We start from the raw sequence: 12,430 nt of genomic DNA on the forward strand, positions 1-12,430 counted from the left end.
GAAGGAAAATAACCAACATTCAAACGCGCATTGAAAAAATAGGCTCTACTTTCCAGTGATACCCAAAAACAATCAAAAGAAACGTAACAGGAACATTGTTCTGGCGGCCTTATCAAGTTAAGCTGATGAACTGAATTTCTCTCGTAGAAGTGCATACATCAAAGTGTACGAATCGTCCATATCCTAACCCTTTTTGTATTAAAATGGACAAGCTCGGGCACGTGTAAAAGAGAAACGCTTTGTAGAAATCGATAATTAAAAGCGAAGTTTTGGAAAAAGAAAACAGTTATTTATTACCGAACTGTGTTTACATAGGAGCGTACAGAGGAAAAACAAATGGATTCTTCTATAAAAGCCTGGGTGGGTATTGATCGTTGTTGTAGAGAACGTTAAAGTTAATGTTAACGCGGATAAGTAAATATAGATGCTGCGACCACGGCTGTGAATGTGAATGCTTGATTTGAGGCGCTCCGTAAAGAACTGCGATTTGACATGAGCATCTTTGTTGATTTGAACGTGCGAGGGAAATAATACAATAATTTAAAACCTATCCTAGACGACAATAAAAAGTGATGGCGGTCGCAACATGCAAAACGTTTGTAATGAAGTATGCATTTAATGTAGACAAATAACACAGAATTAGTATAGCTAAACGGAATCGAAAAGACGACCAAGTGCCTCTAACGTGCTGACGAGAGGACGCTTTATTGAGTATGTGTATAATCGCTAAACTTTAACATAATTTAACTACCGCTTATTGTAATGCTGAAAAGAAGACACTGGAAACAGTATGCAAATGTAGTGTTCACGCTAATAGTACGAAGAAGTAGAGAGAATGAAACGATGCTACCATCCGCAGCTGCTTAAAGTGTAGAATTTTGCACGTTTGGTGCAAACTTCGTGCTTGCGCTATTTGTGCAACTCAGCATGTGAAATTGCAAAAAAAAAACATCGTGAAGGTCCAACATCTGATGAAACTGGCACTAGCAGAGTAGTAAGGAATAGCATTAAATAAACCTCTCCTGTGGGAATGTTCGTTGTACATATATTCCGCAAACCATGGACCGTGGAAAGAGTGATCGCAAGTGTTCGTTGGAAAGTAGGAATTACAGCACCGCACCGTTAAAAAAGAAACAGATGGAATATTTTTTATACATTGTGACAACAATAAAATGATGGTGAAAAATGTTAAAATTTATCACTGTTTTTTTTTTTTTTGGTTACTTCTGTAACGGTAAATCGTTTTGAAACTTGTAATTGAAAGAATGAATATGTTCCCCACCAATCTGAATGTCCACTTCATTAGAAAAAAAAAACACAATTCCCTATCAACGAAATATCAGTTAATAGGCGCTATAACCCTCGACTAATAATGAGCTATTCTAAGATGATGAATTAGCGGATGACAGTGCTCCGACTGATCATTACTAGTTGAGGGCATTTCCGCCATTTCGTTATATTTCAGTAGAGTTCATGACTCAGACGCGTGTGTAGAAGTAGTCACTCGGCGAACGATTATAGTCAAATATCGAAAATAACATTACTTGACTAACTCGTTGAAGATGCGAAGAAATCCACTTTGTTAGTAGAATTAATTTGAGTTGTCCATTGTAATCCGGGATAAACATCGCTGCTGTGTCTTCTAAAGGGTCCCGTGTAACGAGGTGAAATACATACAGTACGAACAATACGTGGATTTCGAACAGTTGGATTGGACTAGACAGATACTTTTCTTGGCGAAATAGCTAACAAGGAACCCGCGAGGAGCTTCGTCTGAAAGAAGTTCATTTTTGTCCGCTTTCTGATGTTTGAATATGCATTACGTGTAACTGCAAGTTGGTTATCAATCAGTACTATGAGCGGTAAATGCTACGTAATTCCTCCTGGCAGCGTGTATCCGTCGGGGAAGAAGAAGATCTTCGATAGAAGATGGTTGCATGGCCTCGTGTTGGAATATTTTTATGTCGATCATGTTTTCACTTCTTTTTGACCGGACCATCCCGAAACTATACTGAATACCAGCGGAATCTTTTGCCGATTTTAGGTATCTTTTTCTGCCACTCATCGCCAGCGTCATATACCAGCTGTTTGCATGCATTTTGTTTACTGTAGTATCTTCGTTCTAAATCAGACTAAAACTCGAGTGCAAAATTAGTTAAAAGATAATATCAACCTTTCCACTTTATTCCATCAATAATCTGTTGAATCGCCACGCTGTGGACATTTGTTTTTCGTGTGTCCTTCCTGTCGACAGATGCCACATTTTCGGACCGTTTTAGACGTTTTGTTCGAACTATCATTACTACTGCGTCCCCAGCTGGATCCGGTCGTGTTTACACCTCCAGAGCCCCAACTTATCGACCCACCGGCTGCCCCGTTTGATGATCCGGGAGGCATATTTTCATCACCCCATTTAAAGAATCCGCACGAGCTGGCCTGATTGGGACAGGAAAAAAAAGGTCTTCCCTTGTTAGGCCCATCCTTCTTCACCGTAAAGCGGGATGCAGGCGTACCACAGCGACACATTACGTCGGTTTCATCATCGGCACCAATCCGTGAAGAGTTGGATGTATTTTTCCAACCGTTCTGTCTTGGTCCTCCATCTCCGAATCCATTACTTCGTGGAACTGAACCGTCGTTTCGACTGTTTGCTGGTTTTCCCCAGGTAGACGATGATCCACCGCGGTTAGATGATTGACTTCCCCTCCAATTGTTCGAAGTGTTACCAGATTGTCCCGTACCCCAGGTGTTGGAGCCTGCCGTACTGGTGTTCGATCGTCCAATTCCGCTGCTGGTTGTGTTGGAAGTTTGCGGTGGTCGGCGTTCCGATAGGTTACCAGAGCCCCACGAATTTGCCGGAATGCTGGTGACGGATTGTGCTACAGGTGCAGCCCCCACATTTGATGTCGTGCGTCCATCTGCAATCACTCGCACGCTGGATTCGTTAATGTTGAACAAATTGCGAAATTTATCATCGCACACGATGCAGAAACGATACTCCTCCATGTCTGTACTCTGCAGTAGAGCGTAAAAGCGTACACTGCGGAACTTCACGACTACCTTCTTGCTCCCACAGCGAGCACACATATCATCCAGTACGTTGATGTCACGTATCGTATCGTCGAACCATACATTGTTCCGACATTCTGGGAAAGCGATGCATCCGAGGTAGTATCCGGAGGCATCACGCTTGGCACGAAGGCACATCTTACTTCCACATTTTGGGCATTTGCAGACCTCCTTCATGGGAGCCGCACCGCCACTTGCATCGTTTGCACCGCCGCCATCTGGCGGTGGATCCTGTGGTGTTTGATTTAACCGCTGTCCCAACGCACGATCGAGTGCTCGTGCCTTCTGGGACATTATCTGGTACACCTCCTTATACTTGGCGATCTGTTCCGCTAGTACTTCGTTCGGATTTTTACGCCCTTCGCATACCAGCTTAAGGTCAACTTCGAGACCAGCTCGTAGTTCGGGGTGGGCCAAACGCAGTTCCATCATTTCATAGCCTTCCACCAGCCCCATGCCGAGAGTACCGGGAACCAAAAACCCACGATCCCGCTCACCGATATAACCACGCTCCTTGATCGTGTTGATATGTTCCGCGTGCGTAGCGTCAGTACCGATGCCATGTTTTTCCATCAGTGCAATCAGATCAGCCTCCGTCAGCATATTCGGTGCCGTCGTTGAGCCCTCGTGCAGATTCAGCTCGGTCGGTTCGAACGTGTGCCCAACTTGGTACGAATGTATTTCCTTCGCGTTCCAGCGATCATACGGATACACTTCGAGGTAGTTACGCTCGTGGATGCATAGTCCCGATGCGGTAAATTCTTCCTCCTCACCAACGATCACATTTACGATTGTCTCCGAACCGGTTGCATCGCGACTGACGCAAGCGAGGAAGTGACGTGCTATCAGCTCATACACGCGCCATTCATCGCCGGACAGGTTTGTAGGAAGTTTGGTCGGATGTATAGGAGGATGGGCTTGATCGGACTTTTTACCATTCCTTGGATTGACGCCCCATTGCAGCACTTTTTCGGCGAATGCGCCCCACTGATCGCTGCTGACCTGGGCCTGTACCAGCGGAGCTAACTTCATATCGCCGGTGAACATGTTTGTTTCCGTACGGGGATAACTAATTATACCTGAAAGTTGAGCAAAGTAGCTTGTGGTACTTATAATATTCCAGCATTCCTTTGGGTGACAATACCAACCTTGGGTATACAATTTCTCCGCAATGGTCATCACTTGCTTGGCGTTCATCCGAAGCTTACGCGAACCTAACTTTTCCAATTCTATTGTGTCCATCGGTGTAGGTCGCCATTTATTTTTCGGCTTCTGTGTAACGTTCACTACCTTCGCTACTGGATTTTGTTGGCACAGCATCAAATATGCCTCACAACACTGCTTGTCGAATAGACGATTTCGTGACCAGTGAAATTCGACTGTTAATTCATTGATCGTGTGTGTCACTGCAAAAGAAACGAAACATTTTTATTAATAGGACGATTTTGGTTTTCCGTCTTCCATCCCACTTACGCTTTATTTTCCAAAACGGTTGTGGTATGAAATTTTCTATTTCTTTATACCGTTGCGCTACAAAACCTAGCGTGGGTATCTGGCAACTACCGTACGATACCAGATTGTTTGATATATCTTGTGGGAAAACTTGCTGCAATCGCAACGTCTGATAGCGCGTGAAAGCGGCACCGATTCGCAAATCGAGCTCACTACGCACATTGACCGCATCGTTTTGTCGAGCATCGGGCTGGACCAAATTTTCGATGGCACGCTTAATCGATGGTGCTGTGATTTCGGAAAACTTTGCCCGCAAAACGCGTAGCTGCGGTTTTATCGCCCGGCATACCTCTATTATCTCGAAACCAATGTTTTCACCCTCTCGATCGCAATCGGTCCATATGATGAGAGTAGAGCAACCGCGCACCTCCCGTTCAAGCGTTTTCTTGATTTTCTCACTCTGTTCCGGACAGGTTTTTCTTACCGGGGCATCGAACAGATCTTCCGGGCTGCAGCCCCGCCATCCTCGAAAGCTCGGCAGGAATTCGTGGTTCAATAGATGGCCCGATACGGATGTCATTATCATTTGAAAGGTCTGTCCCTGCAGGTTGTAGCTGAATTCGTAAATTTTGTTGTACGGCGAGTAACCTTCTCGCTGGGAAAGTAAATAATGCCGGCGGTTATGATATAAGAAAAACAATAACTAAAAAATAACATCCACACGAATACTTACCCTTTGCGATGAGCCTCGTGATAACAAGCCGGCAATCGTTTTCGCTGCATCGTTTTTTTCCGCCACGTTCAAATATTTCATTTTGGGACCACATTCACTAGCTAATGCACGAGACTGGTTACTAAGTTTTACCAAGGAAATTGAGGCTTTTGCTAAGCGTAACATTCAACCACCATCATTTGAACCGTGGTTAGTTCGTAAACCCACTTACAGCACCGACGTTTGTACACACAAGGAGATGTAAATATTTGAAACGTCAAACAACGTTGGCGCTCTTTCACCAAGTAACCATCGAAAGACATCTGTTCTGACAGTTCCATGTCAAAATTTGGAATCCTTTTTGAAAACTCCACATAAGATGCACGGAAACAGAACGGAATTGGATTTTTTTTATTTGGTTGGTGAAAACATCCAGTAGTTGGATGGCAATTAAATTATAAAATATGGTTTTTGGACCTGCGATGCGTCAGTGAAGACGTTTCTCAAAATGGAATGAGTGAAAATAGAAAATTCAATAAACAGTTAGTTTCAACACACAGCATAAAGACAACTTCCTGGTGAACATTCCCTACGCAGAATACACCTCAAAGTGTGTTATAGATGTCTAATAATCTATTTTACTATGTATCAGTATGCATGCAGACGAAATATCATGTTCATGTACGATGTGAATGTTCAATATTGTTTCAAGATTGTGATTTATTTATCTATTTCACCGTTTTGTTACATTTAATCTTAGCATATGGTACAACTAACTAAAATTGCAGAGTCTTGACGTAATTTTACGTTGATGAAAGCTAAATAAAAACAACTTTATAGCAAACTTTCTGGATAAACGCACGTTTGGCAACATGTCTGCCTAGAATGATACAATTGAACTGAATTGTCTTGTATGCGCTCGAGTACAGTTGAGTTTGCAATAAACTCAATGAAGACAAATTTACCATTAGCTTTACGATCCAAGCATTGTCGAATGTAGTTTATAAGCAACCACAAAACCACAAATCGAACTTAAAACGCGTTTTAATGCGATCTGGTACTAGAAGACAATTGCCAACATAGTCGCGATACATTTGTATCGCGGCATCAAATCGAACTTACGCACCAAACATGTGAAATGTGTCTAGTATCGATCGAGTCCAGTAGCTCGATGCACTCTATCACAAAAGTATTAATCGTTACTAGTGGCATGTTCCATCGTTGGATTCACGTAATGAGCTTGATCAACAGTAATATAGAATTGTGATTTTCGTGTTGTAAGGGTAATGCGAAACAATAACTGATCTAATTTTGTCAAAGGTTTTGAAGTAAATTTTATCCCTAATGTGTACTGTTCAATCGATTTTTACAGCTCCATAAATTTTTCTAATAAAACTGTACGCTGCGAAAAATCCTATCGTGCCGGTGAGAATGTAGAACGTTACAACCATGAGACCTGTTGATAAAAAGAAGTTTAGAAAACACTGATCCAAATCATATGTACACTAACACCCTCGAAGATTCATGAACAGCTTTGAAATGATAATTTTACTCCAGTTTATGTTTTATGATTCTGAAATAAAAATTCCTATACTGATGAAATAAACATCAGTCCAGCTGGTATTCGATTACGTAGGCCGATAGAGCAGATTATTTAAGCAGCAACTATTCTGGTTTTTAATTTACAAATATCGTAGAATGGGCCCGGAGGTATGGATGATAAATTTTTTAAACAACAGGATATACAACAAAGATATTTGCAGCATAGAAATTCATATTTCAGATGATAAAAAAGTTAAAAAAAATTTACTAATTCATTCATGACTCTTTCAGGATTAAATGATCAATAGGATTTACAATTTTTTAAGGAGTAAAAAATCATCAGAAAAAATATTCAGTCTTTCATTCTGTTCAAAGAATCATTTTGAGATTCATGATTCTACATCAGATTCATCCCACTCTAGACTTACCAGTATATCCCAAGTATAATAACGTCGGTATGAATTCGGTAATTTCGAGTTTCGTGAAGAAGTAAAATATGCTATAGAACAGTATGTACACAGCGGATCCTCCGGAAACGATAAAACTTCTCCACCACCATCGATAGTCCTGTAGAAAATGGATAACGAAATGATGAAATTGAGCGTAATTTTGCCGGAGATAATGTATTTAACTCTTACCTCAGCACATAGCTGGAAGTACGTCATCACGATTGATATCTGGGAACAGCTCACGACCAGTATGCAAAATACCAGGAACAAAAATCCAAAAAGGTAATAGAATTGATTCTGCCAAATGGCCGAAAAGATGAAAAACAGCTCGATGAAAACTGCTCCGAATGGTAAAATGCCGGCCATTAGAATGCACAGACAAATGTTCATGTACCAGTGCTGATGCGGTATCTGACGTGGAATCATATTCGTACGCACCGGGTGTTGAAAGGCTTGCTTCCGATAACCGAAGTAGTAGCCCAAAAATACTAACGGTAATGATATGCCAAACCACAGTAGCAACAGGGCTACCATCGTACCAAACGGAACGGCACCGCTTGAGTCCTTGTCCCAGATAAAGAAATTCAAAAAGAAACAGGTGCCAAAAACGAGACCGGGATAAAACGTGGCCGTAAGAAATGCAGCACGTTCCCAGTTACGACCCTTCATTGTTTTGTAAAGTCGAGCCGAAAAGTAACCAGCGATTAGGCCCATGAACACGTACAACATTATGCCGGCGGTCATCAGGGCCCCACGGGAAGAAGGCGACAGCATTCCGAGCATAGCAATAACTGATAAAAAAAATTAATTAGTAAATGAAGCTCATATTGGGGTCTTTACCTTCCATTTCGGACTTACTAATCGTGATGAGTGCCATAAAAAATATCTGTATACCGCTCCCGATGACAGCAGCGAAAAGTCTTGGATGTCGTGGAGGACGGAACACATCGCCATGCACCAGCTTCCAACCGGTTTCTTCCAAAGTGTCCTCAATGCTGATACTATCATCCGTGTTGTATTTCGCAATATCTCTACGAAGTGTTCGGACCATTATCATCGTAAGTATACCTAAGAGATATGAAAAAAAGCATTCGGGGTATTTTGATAATTAGTAGTCTAAGCAGCCGTTATCGATTTACCTGACAGGAAGAATACGACGACAAGCGAGTTAATGATGCTGAACCAATGAATCTGCACATCGTTCATGCCAAGATAAATATCCCATCGGGAGGCCCACTTGACGGAGGACTCTTGCCATACCACCGAATAAGTGAAGAAAAGCTCCGTTCTGCCGTTTGGTGTGACTGCTTGTGGTTTAGGATTGTCTGGGAAAATGCAAGTGTCACCATCGAAGCTTAATGAGTTTTTGCTTATCGAAAGCGTTTCCACTTCAAATCCGACGACGCGATACTGATTCCTAAGGTAAGTACAATAAAAATACAAACACTGTTAAATACAACAATACAACGTTAAACAGTTATTTCAAGAGTTAGTTATACAACATACTCGCTGTGCAGATGGTAAAATAACCGGAATCTTAAATGGTTGTTAATGAAAACATTCGGACCGTTTGTTTGGCCTAAACGGTAGCCGTGTTCGAACTGCAGTTCCATCGTATCGGGATTAACAAATTTTGTTGCCACGGGAAGATTGTCAATGATCCTTAAAAGAGAAAACATTTTTAGGGTTAGGTCAGAAGTAGCGCTTGGCGTCACAATGGAAATCAGCGAGTACTTACAAATGGACAAAATATTCGTGACGTATCCGTTCGGCCACCTTGGCCGATTGTTCGTGATCCCAATTCATTGGCCGATCCTTAGAATTGCACAGCAATTTACATTGAATGTTTTCTGCCATCCGTACCTCGTACGGCGTATTAACGATACGATCACCGCGCAGAACTTCGCCGAGATTTTCACTTTTGTACACTACCGTTCCATTCTTTGGCAAGCATAGCTGCAGCGAGTAATACTCGTATGGGAGCTGCGTGTGGGTGCTGGTCATTTTGACGGCTTTCACATCAATCTTCTGACCCTTTTTAAACTCTACCGGAGCCACACCGGGCACGTAAAAGGCAGAACATTGTCCGGCCAACAGCACTAACGTCGCAATACCTAGCATTCTCCGCATGGTCCATCGTTGGTTCTGCAGATTAAACGAATCGGGAAAAACATTACACACCAGTGCACAGCTCATCGCACACTGCATGCAAATGTTTACTTTCCGTGCCCGCACCGAAGAGACTGTTTTGTGCGGAAAGCAAGACATTTTTAGTGACATTTCTATTGAACATACCTGGTTTTCCATGTTTAGCTTCATCTGGACCGTAAATACAAAGAATACATCGGAAAACCAACGCAAACGACCGAAAAACAACCGATTTCCTCCTATGTGTGACTTTTTTGTGAGGAGAAAAGGAAAACAATTTACGTACACAGCACTATGGTAGGTTTGGGCGGTCATTTGCTCAAGACAGCAAATGACACTTGGAATACGTAATTTTTAATTTAAAAAATATCATTTTAAACATTACCTTTGGAATGATATTTTTATGTAATTAGATCAATAGATTGGTACAACTAATCGTGGATTATCTTAATATTTTTTATACCTTATTTTACTCATTCAATTTTTAATTTGACCCTAAACGAACACGCGCTGCTCCACGATGAGCTTTTGTGCTTAATAAAACTGTTTGAAAGCTTGATTAATGCGAGGGAGTATTCTACTAGAAACAGCATTTTGGATTGATTCTTATTATGAAAATTGAACCTTTTTTTTATTGGAAAGGAACGGCCAGGCCGGTTTGCTGAAAATTGAACCTTAATACCATTTAATTTTAACCGAAATACGAGAGATAGTTTAGGCATAGTTTACGAGAGATCGTTTGAAAGGATTCATCACATTCTTCAACTCTCCAATTGGCCAATGTGAAATAATTACCACAGCAATCTATGCTCTTTAACTTTAAGGCACTTAGCAATACGGCCTGGCCGTCCTTACTGAATAAAAAAAAACTTTAAGGCACTTTGTTGCTTAAACTTTGATGATAAATAGTGAATCTGGTAAATAAAATTTTATTTTGCTAAAAGGTTTAACACTCTGCACACTGTTAATCAAATAATTAATTAGCCGATAAGACTCTCGAAAAGCCAGTCGTATTGGTAGAAAGAGAAATTACCATCGGTTGGTGGGATTATGATGCTTATACGTCTCACAACCCAATTTGTTCTACCTTGTCATTGCCAAATGTTGTACTCGTTTCTGTTCTGTAAAACGAATGGAATGTACCAACAGTCACGGCGCAGTAGAGAGACCTGTATCATCACCTCCAAATCCTACTTTATTTCCAATTGTCATCAACTAAGCCGCAAACCGGGCAAAGAAAATTATATTCAAGACAAGTCTATAAATTAACAATTAAGTCTCCTTAGAAAATGAATTATGCCCGGTGCTTGCAGTCAATTTGAATAATCGCAATCAGATAGGCGGAACTACCCTACCTTTTCAGTGGTTACTCCGTCGGTTCTAGCATTTTTCCATTTTGCTCTTAATGGAGAAACCGCCGGGAAGGTGTAAGATCATCAGATATTTTACAAATAATTGAGCGTCTTAAAGAAGTGTCCCACATTCTGCAACGTTCCAGGACGGTAAAGTGTCCTGGGGTTGTTAAATTCTCACCATTAATTTTGAACTGTTTAGGATTTGTTGCAATAAATGGAATGTGTCTCGAATGCGGTGAAATTTATGTTGGTGTTGCTTATTTAAATCACATAAGTGGTGGTGTGTATCACATTTTTTACGAAAAAAAAACTCAATACTTGTGCCACCAACTTTATCATTGGCATTTAGTTGGCAGAAACTGTAGTCAAACGAACACAGAAATTGCCTACGTTTAGGGATAGTACAATATTCTAATAATAATCATGTGTTTGATGAAATTATTAACTTTAAAATGTGTTTTAGATACACATTGAAAACTGGTTGATTATTCATAGCCCTGTTGATTCAATGTGTTTTTTTTTTTTGCTTCTATCGTCACATTGTTTCGCTATCTCAGTCCCCATTCGTCCCTGAAGCGAATGGATGGTTTGTAAAACTATTCCCTACGCCTTTCCAGGAAGTCTCGTTTTCAAGTGTACATTAGAGATGAGCGAAAAGCGTACAACCGGCCAAGCGCATCATTTGCCGTCGTTTCAATGGTCGCGAATTCCTGCATCATGGCGGAAGCTTATTTTTTCATGCCCCATACGTACGGAGACGGAGACAACGAATATGGCAGGAAATCTCAAATGCAAACACAAACATTTTATCGTTCTTCAGTCTCGTGTCGCGATCTAGTATCAGAGCACAGAACGCAAGTCTAGCTTGAAGGTTGGATGTGTGTTTATTTACATTTGATCCTCTCTTCTTCTTTAAAATTTGTTAACCGACCACAGGAATGTGTAACTGATACAAGCATTCAGATAAGATATAGATTGCACAGACGGCAAAGAAATGCATGGCAACAATTATAGTAGATCGTTCTGCTGGCTTGCAATGTGAATAATATGGATCTGTATTATTATGGTGTTGTTACTGTAAGGTTTAAGGGTAAGATTGAAGCACCTGGTGATGCGACTGTGTTCCATTATTCGGAAATCACAGTTAATGCCAACGTGGCAGGCAGAAACAGGGAGGATTTCAAATCTGCTCTCTCGAACGGAAGATTTTTCACAATTTTCCCTACTGCTATCGATGCTTGCACCACTACTAACACTGGTGATACGACCACTACGACACGTGTTGGCATTCCAAATCAAACGAGCTTTTGGATCCGCCCACAATTTTCGTAACATGGCCACGGTTGGGACGCAAAGCTCTGGATGCTGCCCGTTTACCGATGCTTGATGCTGCCGGTTCGCTTAGCAACTTGATGGGCACCATTTCGTTGCAATATTGTACCACCTTTCGTCTGCTCAAGTTAAAACGCAAAACCGCCTGTGTTGTTTTTCTGTTTGTAGGGAATCATTACGTTTCTAAAAAGATTCTGTGAGCTGTACTATAAGTAAAGTATTTTCCAAATTCCACGTAGTCCTTCATTTGCATTGTGAAGCGTTTAATACTTTAGCTCAGATTTCTTAATCCTCTGATTGATAAACGATCATTGTGCTGTTTGCAATGTAAATGTAAGTTATGTAACCTATTTAGTCGACATGATGTTAGT

General features: G+C 41.2%; 2 protein-coding genes across 2 annotated transcripts; both read right to left on the minus strand.

Moving 5' to 3' along the window:
- Positions 1–2,190: 2,190 nt before the first annotated feature.
- On the minus strand, positions 2,191–5,419 carry LOC128713852 (DNA topoisomerase 3-alpha). The gene is made up of 4 exons (XM_053808723.1): positions 5,255–5,419; positions 4,543–5,176; positions 4,218–4,475; positions 2,191–4,148 (listed from the first exon to the last, which is right to left on the minus strand). Exons 1-4 carry the CDS (start codon positions 5,417–5,419, stop codon positions 2,191–2,193), a joined length of 3,015 nt encoding a protein of 1,004 aa, XP_053664698.1.
- Positions 5,420–6,588: 1,169 nt separating this feature from the next.
- LOC128712166 (transmembrane 9 superfamily member 4) lies at positions 6,589–9,687 on the minus strand. Its single transcript, XM_053807060.1, has 8 exons — positions 9,520–9,687; positions 8,963–9,369; positions 8,731–8,886; positions 8,364–8,641; positions 8,083–8,292; positions 7,414–8,015; positions 7,204–7,342; positions 6,589–6,689 (listed from the first exon to the last, which is right to left on the minus strand). Exons 1-8 carry the CDS (start codon positions 9,685–9,687, stop codon positions 6,589–6,591), a joined length of 2,061 nt encoding a protein of 686 aa, XP_053663035.1.
- Positions 9,688–12,430: the final 2,743 nt, after the last annotated feature.

This window comes from Anopheles marshallii, chromosome 3 (genome assembly GCF_943734725.1).
Source record: "Anopheles marshallii chromosome 3, idAnoMarsDA_429_01, whole genome shotgun sequence".
Classification (NCBI taxonomy): Eukaryota; Metazoa; Arthropoda; class Insecta; order Diptera; family Culicidae; genus Anopheles; species Anopheles marshallii.

Bases quoted from the DNA above. Each gene is read 5' to 3' on its own strand.
- LOC128713852 (XM_053808723.1), bottom strand. From the start codon at position 5,419: ATGTTACGCTTAGCAAAAGCCTCAATTTCCTTGGTAAAACTTAGTAAC. The intron at 5,177-5,254 runs GTAAGTATTCGT...TTACTTTCCCAG, and splicing joins CACGAGGCTCATCGCAAAGG to CGAGAAGGTTACTCGCCGTA. The intron at 4,149-4,217 runs GTTGGTATTGTC...CTCAACTTTCAG, and splicing joins GGAGAAATTGTATACCCAAG to GTATAATTAGTTATCCCCGT.
- LOC128712166 (XM_053807060.1), bottom strand. From the start codon at position 9,687: ATGACCGCCCAAACCTACCATAGTGCTGTGTACGTAAATTGTTTTCCT. The intron at 8,642-8,730 runs GTATGTTGTATA...TACTTACCTTAG, and splicing joins TTTTACCATCTGCACAGCGA to GAATCAGTATCGCGTCGTCG. The intron at 6,690-7,203 runs GTAAGTCTAGAG...TTTTATCAACAG, and splicing joins ATTATACTTGGGATATACTG to GTCTCATGGTTGTAACGTTC.